The sequence below is a fragment of the Plectropomus leopardus genome, chromosome 22 (assembly GCF_008729295.1).
Source record: "Plectropomus leopardus isolate mb chromosome 22, YSFRI_Pleo_2.0, whole genome shotgun sequence".
NCBI lineage: Eukaryota > Metazoa > Chordata > Actinopteri > Perciformes > Serranidae > Plectropomus > Plectropomus leopardus.
In genome coordinates this window covers 3,723,707-3,731,905 of record NC_056484.1, presented here as the reverse complement: position 1 = coordinate 3,731,905, position 8,199 = coordinate 3,723,707, and the positions used below count along the sequence as shown (strand labels likewise).

The window sequence follows — 8,199 nt, the reverse complement described above, 5'->3', positions numbered from 1 at the left end:
ACTTCAAAAAGATGCAATTTACTTCAAAGATGCAAGATGACTAAAGAGACACAAATCAACCACAAAAAGATACAAAATAATCACAAATTGGCCATAACGAAACAAAAAATAATTTTAAAGACCGACCAAAGAGATGCAACCTAACTACAAGAAACATAAGAGACACAGAGACACAAATTGACTACAAAAAGGCACAAAATAACTACAAAGAGACACAAATCGAACACAAAAAACAAAAATTGACCATTAAAATGTTTCTCAACCTCCTCTTAGTTTAGAGGACAGACAGCTTGTTTGGCTCTGAATAAGTCTGAACTACGATCTATAGAAGTTTCCTGCAGCAGGGTTTTAGTTTTTGGTATCATCATCTGGAGGAAGGCGGCTTTGCTGAAGAAACGGGTCGGATCATTCCAGTCTGATGCCAAACGTCTCTTTGAAGTCTGCAGAGGAGAGCTGAGATGCTGGACGGGCCTGCAGAGTGGGTGAACTGCAGGAAGTGTAAAGCATGGGACTGAAAAAACCCTAAAAAGAGTTAGCTGAGAGGACGGATACCAGTTTAAAGGAGTTAAACCTCTGAGAAAAACCCCAGTTTTCCTCCTCACAAAGCGCAGCAGCGACGGCTGCAGCAGGACGGACACAACAAAGTGAACAGGTGAGATAGTTTCATTTGGCTCACCGCTTATTGGACACGGGTCAGATGCACAGAAAGCAGGTCATGGTCCGATTACACAGCAGACAGAGAAGCCAAAGCCATGCTGTGTTCACTGGAGCCTGACCCAAATGGGCCGGAGCGGAAAGAGCAGATTTCCAACATTTGGAATTTGGTTTTTTTTGTACCGTTTACTGAGCACAGGGGGGCACACTGCAGCCTGCAGGCTCGCTCTGTTCACTGACTGTAATCCAGGTCCGGGACGGCTCTGAAGGCAAGGTGCTCCACCTGCCCCAAAACGCCAAACACAGGCATCGTCAGCCCCGAAAAATTCTCACTTTGAGCGGCTACTGTCACAAAAGCAAGGATAATCAACCTGCCTTCTACATATTTCAAGAATTTTAGGACATTTCCAACATTTTCAGGATTTTAGGACATGTTTAGGATTTTGGGGCATTTAAGATGTTTATAGGATATAAAAAGATAAGATTATTAGGACATTTCTCATTTTAGATCTTTTTCAGGATTTTAGGGTGTTTCTTAGATTTTAGAAAATTTCTCAGCTTTTAGGACATTTCGCATTTTAGACTTTTTTTTTTTTTTAGGATTTTAGAAATTTCTTTTTACAAGATTGCTTTTTTGGAGGGAGATTTTCAGGAGGCATTTTTTTTAGATTTTAGGATATTTTAAACCTAGGATTTTAGGATGTTTCATTTCAGGAGATTTCTAGGCATTTTCTCAGATTTTAGGACATTTCTTTTTAGGACTCTATTTTGATGCTGTTTGTTGCACTCTGGCACTCACTTTATTCTTACAGTGAACTAGAAAATGGCTGAGGGGCCACCTGGCTCCCTGTGGGGGGCCAGATTGGCCCACAAGCCACAAATTGAGTAAAACTGCTTAAAGGGCAGAAAATTGAGCTTGTTTATCAAAAAGTTTAGGATAAAAACATGAAACAACTCAGCATAGGCATCTAAAGAATAATTAATATAGCCCATCAACATGTCCTACTGTCCCCCGTTTACAGGTTACGGTAGCTTCGTTTTTTTCATGTATGAATCACTTTTTTTATGGGCCGTCAAGCAGCCATTGTTGGGAACAGACAACCACACAAGAAGCAGAGCTGGAATTAAAAAGCTTGCAATTTATCCAGCTTGCATATTTCACTGGTTTTGTATGGACAGAAACAATGTTGTCAACAAAGGCCGCAGCCGAGCAACCAATCGTTGTAATTTGAAGTGCGTCAGCAGCATCACTTTGTGTGTGCGCGCTCTCCATCCAAAGCCAATTAGTCAGAAATGTGGATATGAGCACTCATTTACGCCCCACATCAGCTTTTCATCAGACTCCACGTGGTCTGCACAGGGGGTCCCACACTCTCTCATGGCATGGACATCTGGTGCTAATGCCACAGAGGTGGAAAGTACTTGAATATTTATGCAGGCTGATATACACACAGGCTGTTTTCTTTTTGTCTCCACTGCTTGTATTGAACAGCTACAGTCACTCACAATCACACTGATTGACTTATTACATACAGAAACATAAAATCAGTTTATAAAATGTAAAATTAAACAAGTGTGTTTCTTATTTTCAGTTGAAGTATTTTACTTATTTATTTTTTTATTATTACTATTGTCATTTTATTTATTTGTTTATTGACGTATTTATGTATTTTAGTTTGTTTTACAGTTTTACTTCCTATTTTATTGTATTATTTTGAACATATTTATTTATTATTTTACTTTGTGCTGTTAGACTTTCATTTACCTCTTATTTTACACTTTGGGTATTTTACTTATTTACTTTTATTATTACTATTATCTTTTTTGTTTATGTATTTACTAATTTATGAAATTAGGTCTGTTTCACATTTTTACAACTTCTTATATCATTTTTATTATTTTTAACATATTTATTTATTATTTTTACTTTGTGCTGCTATCCTTTCATTTACCTCTTATTTACCTCATTTAATTTATATTACTTTTTTTTTTTATTATTAGTTATCATTTTATTTATTTGTTTATTTACTAATTTATTCATTTTTAAATTTAAGGTTTTATCCTGTCTTTGGTGTTATCTCACTTATGGTCCTCAGTGACTGGTTTTACTGAGTACTGTTATTGATTTTTTGTTTTTATTCACGTTTGTGTGTATTGTATGAAGCGTGAAGTGTGATTTGATTGATTGATTGATTGATCGATTGATTGATTGATAATCGGTTTACTCCTGACAAAGTCCCAGGGAGGTTCCCGGTGTGGGCAGCAGGTTGCGGGCTCCATCCTGTCATCGCTTCGCACAAACTGTTCCTTTAAATGAGAGGAGTGCGGAGGAGAGGCGGAGCTGCTGCTGTCAGTACTCAGCCTCTCTCCGGCTCTCCTCAGACGCAGATCTGCGGGGCAGAGCGGGCAGCGGGCGCACACTGTGGGGAAATGAAACACGCTGCAGGACGCGGAGCAGCAGCAGACGAGCCGCCGGGCAGAGCCGATCACTTCATCCGCGCTCCTCTCCTCTCTCTGCGGGACATCACGCACCGTCCGGGATCATGTTGTGTCTTCTATCGGCTCATTGGACCGCAGCTGAGTGAAAGAGAGAGTCCACACTGGATCTGAAGCTACGCACTTGTCTTCGCCACCGTGGATGAGATTTTTTTTTTTTTTTTTTTTTTGCACACTTGATGTCTGAATAACTCGGAATTTCTTCCTCTTCTCACAAATTTCGGATTATTCCTTCAATAAGGAGATATGTCGATTTTATTTGTAATCAGCCTGGCCTTGTTGTCAGATGCAGGTTAGTGTTCATTTTTTCATCAAACATCCTATTGTCAGAGTTATTGTCATTGGTGCAACATGTGCTGATCAGTAATGCAGAACTCCCTTTGATTTTTAGACAATTTAATCTCCGTCTGAGGAGTTTGTGTTTTGGATTTCTATACGCATGAACTCATATGTATTAAAAGGTCAGAGCTGATTCAAAATCATGAACTCAATAATTAAACTCCAGTTTCCATATTAACCTGTAAGACACACTTAACAACAGAGGAAACGCCTGAGCCTCATTGTTGTTTAAATTGCACAGATTTAAATGGAAGTTTGGTATGAATCATACCAAAATCATAAAAAGTTGAGATTTATCTTTTCTCATCAATAGCTTACAAATAAGCTTTGAAAAATGTAATTTAGCTTTATTTAGCCCTTTGTCTGTTTTGTTTTCTTTAAAAAACAGAAAAAATGCAATGATCAACTTGGCAAGATATGCAAGAAATTAATAAAATTTAAGAAAATGTTTTTTTTTAGCTAGAGAAAATGTCTAGAGAAAAATACAAATTTTTTTCTAGAATTTTACAGAATTATTATCATTTTAAAGCAGTTATTCAGGTCATGTCCTTTTTTCTTTTCTTTTTTTACTTGTTTTTTTTTGTTTTCAGGGGGATTGTGTTCAGGTTATTTTCTTGTGCTTCTTACTAATTTCTTGCTTACTTTTGACAATTTCTGGTTAAGTTAATCATTGCCGTCTTCCCATGTTTTTAAAAGAAATCAAGCACATTTTCCCAGCTTTCAAAGGGTTAGCAAACTGTACTCTTTTATTTATGAATCAATTAGTTAATGTCCAATTAAATTGTACAAAATTAATGATTATTCATTTAAAATTTTTCCCCATGACCTACCCACATACAGACAGTTATGTAATTCAACATGAACTCCTCTCAAACAAAGAACATCCCTCCAGAAAAGGTTCCCCAGTGCAAAAGTTCACCAATTCAGGCTCCAGGGTTTTAATCTGAGTCTATCTGTGGAGCCAGTGACATGAAAAACAAAGTGAGCTCCAGGTTTTTGGATAATAAATCCAAGCTGGAAGATGACACTGTGGCCTCGGGGGGGTTTGCAGAGCGTCTGGAAGGCGTCTGAATGCTGCTCGTCCTCCCCGAGCTGCCAAACTTTATCTGTGTTAAGAGTCCACGCTGGCTGCAGTCTGCGGCAGGCAGGTGCACAATGCCTCTATTATCCCTTTTGCATAACATTTCCGATTGAGGTAAATCACTTGACTTGCACACACACACACACACACACACACACACACACACACACTGAGTCACTCAGAACTCGCCCACTCACTCTTACACACTCTGTTAGTCAGATTCAGGTGTTCATTAAACTCTCCAAAACCTCAGAAAGCGTTGCATTTCCAGGGTAAAAGTGGGGCACAGAACGCTGACCAGCAAGACATTCTTATTGCTTAAAGGGACAGTTCACCTCAAAATCAAAAACTTGAGTTGTTGGACGTAGGAGATGTTGTCCGTAGAGATGTCTGCCTTCTCTCCAAATATAATGAAATTAAATGGCACTAGGCTTGTGGTGCTCAAACCACCAAAGAACACATTTGAAAAACTCAACAGCGATGTCTCTTTCCAGAAATCATGACCCATTTACTCAAGATAATCCAGGTTCATGTAGGAACTATTTTTTTTCTGCTGAACTACACCGACAAACTGTGTCACTGTGCAGAAGGCTGTGTGCATCTACTCATGGATGAGAGGCTCAAGATTTAAGGCACAGACACACTAAGGTGGCATCAAAGTGACAATAAAGAGCGAGTGTTATATCACCTCATGCCGCCTGTATCTTGGCCAAAATCTTGCACCTGAAACGACAGTAAAGACTACAGCCAATGGCCAAATAGTACATACATTTGGGCCCCTGTAGTAGTTTGTATGTCTTTTAAAACAGTGCCATGTAGTCCCATCATATTGGAGAGAAGTCAAACATCTCTACGGCTGATATTTCCAACAGTCGACAACTCACACCGAAACAATCTAGACTGACAAATAGCACTACAGGTAAGAGAAAAAAATATGTATTTTTGAATTTTGGGAGGAATTGTCCCTTTAAAGATGAATATGAGGGGAAGAGTTTTCTGAAGTGTCCTTCCATTGTGATTTTTGTTCAGATGCATTGTTTCAAATAGGTTTTCTGTCAATTTGGATCGCTCTTACTCTTAAAATATGGACTTTTAGAGTTAAAAAAAAGTAAATTCACGTCAAATAAAAACAGAAAACATTCTGACTTACCTGTAATGATATCCAGCTGTGCATCTTTCACTTCCTCCATCCTCCATCCTACCAAAAAAAAGAGTCCCTGTGAGTTAAATGGATGATTATAGCGCTATTTTAGTGCACAAGTGCATTGTTAAAGTCGAATTTAATTCTCTTTAATTGTATCAGGGGTGGAGGGAGAAACATGTGTACATATACTTTCTGCATGGCTAAATACCACTAGAGTTGTGTAATTTGGATGGATTAACCCTTTAAACTGAGGAACAGTGAGCACCACACCCTCCTGACACCCTCACTTTTACTCTTTTGACTTTTTTTTTTTTGGCACCTGAGACCATATTTGCAAAGTGTAACTGTGTTTTCTCCGTCCATCCAGGTCTGTCGGTGGAGGTGTTTCGTGCAGGTGTGGCCCCCCGCTGTGAGAGCCGAGCCTGCAACCCCCGCATGGGTAACCTCGCCCTGGGTCGCCGCGTCCTGACCCAGACCGTCTGTGGCAACAACGGCACTGAGCTCTACTGCTCCTACTCCGACCCCAACGCCAACCTGGCCTGCAGCGCCGCCAAGTGCGCCAAATGCAACGCCGGCCTGCCCCTCCTGTCCCACCTGGCCGGGGCCATGTCCGACTCCTCCTTCCGTCACCCCAACACCTGGTGGCAGTCGGCCGAGGGGGTGGAGTCTGAGACGGTGCAGCTGGACCTGGAGGCGGAGTTCTACTTCACGCATCTCATCGTAGTGTTTCGCTCGCCGAGGCCTGCCGCCATGACGCTGGAGCGGTCGCAGGACTTTGGGAGGACGTGGAAAATGCTGCAGTACTACTCCAGCAACTGCAGCGCCGCCTTCGGGATGGAGGAGGGAAAGGCAGGCGTGGGGCGGGACGGGGCCACCTGTACGTCTAAATACTCCGGGGCTTATCCCTGCAACCGCGGAGAGGTGAGGAGGACGCCGTTTGTCTCGTATTTTTACACCAGACATTAAAATCTGTCGTAAGTTAAGTTACAGCTGCGCTAGTCAATATTTTTCTTTTCACACTGGATCAAACCACAATAGGTCATTTGAAATGTGCAATTTATAGCAACAAATCTGCCCTCTGCATTTCAGCTTCTCAACACTCTGTTTTGGTTTTCCAGCCACAACTTTAATATTTTGGTTCATCCTCAGCACTCTTATCAGCATGTCCAGCTGCATGAGGCAACATTTTCCAACTCTCAAAAGAAGAGTTCACCCCAACATCAAAAATACATGCTTGTTTTGGGCTCGAAATTCAAAGTGTAGCACTTCAAACTTGTCACGTTGACTGGGGATTTTCCTGTCTTGACTTCGGACTTTAATGCAAAAACTTGTGACTTGCAAAACAATGACTTCCACCTGTGCTTAATACGAACTGAAAAGCTAAGCTCAGAATTGGCAAAAATATAAAGCTATGTGCAGGTGTCTCTGTCTGTCAGCTTTAGACAGGTGATGATATCTTAAAATTAAGAGTTTTAGTGGCAGGTATAGACAGTAAAATGTCCTTCTCAAACCAAAACACAGATGTTTTTACTCTGAATTATCTGACCGTAGTGACAACATTTTGACGACCTGCCAGCGGTGCTTTGGATGATCAGATTTGAATCAAGTTGTGGTTGAATTCCCACCATTTCTCTCAATCCAAACACAGTCAGGCCGCTCAGAAAGCAGGTTGACGCAGGTGGAGAGGAAGGCGGATACACACCTGCACCTGCAGTGAAACGCTGGAGGGGGGGGACGGAGAGTTTCCTGCTCTGCTTTTTCTTCCTCTATGAATGAATTGCTAATTATGGCACATCACACAGTGTGACAGGCAAACCCTGCTACAGTCAGACACTCGTGCTTTTTCTTAAGAAATGGTTTAAAGTGCATCATTACCCCTCCTACTGGAACAAATTCAGTCCTGTCTGCTGCAAGTCACGCAACATGCAAGAGTCATACAGTCATACGACTGAGCAGAATGAAAGCAGCCAGGTGGGTGAAGCTCTGTGAGTGTATGTGTGTGTGTGTGTGCGTGCATGAGTGAGTGTTTAATAGGCGTACTTTGACTGTAGCACGAGAGGGCTTCCTGAAGTCCATTGATGTTTAATTGAAGCAGTGTGTGTCGGGAGCTGCTCGGCAGATGTGTGTGGAGGCGCATGCCAAGCGTGGTGCTGCTCCTGACTCCCTGCAGCGCGCTCATATGTAATGTGTGTTTACTCCCTCTTTGACGGGCTCTCGCTGCTACAACTTCGTCCAAGTATTCAGCTGTTATGGCCTTTTTCTGCTGCTGTATCATAAATCTTTCTTCATTTACTCCTGTTGCGTTTCTTTTTACATGTTTTCTTGATTTGTTTGCATGAGTGCGTAAGAAAGAAACCAAGAACTGTGCCTTTTCTTGCATGATTTCCTCTCCACCTTTTGTGCACAAAGGTGTGAAAAATAGCAGCTTCTTTGCCCAACTGTCTCTCTCTGACTCTGTGCTTCACATATTTGTTTCCGCATGTCT

At 41.3% G+C, this 8,199-nt stretch overlaps 1 protein-coding gene across 1 annotated transcript in view; it reads left to right on the top strand.

Moving 5' to 3' along the window:
* Nucleotides 1–3,052: 3,052 nt before the first annotated feature.
* Nucleotides 3,053–8,199, top strand: part of ntn4 (netrin 4) — a 28,301-nt gene continuing 23,154 nt past the window's right edge. Inside the window, exons 1-2 of the mRNA XM_042511394.1 lie at nt 3,053–3,442; nt 6,082–6,635. Coding sequence (XP_042367328.1) covers nt 3,397–3,442; nt 6,082–6,635 — 600 coding nt within the window. The 5' untranslated portion in view covers nt 3,053–3,396. The remainder of the gene's footprint in view (nt 3,443–6,081; nt 6,636–8,199) is intronic.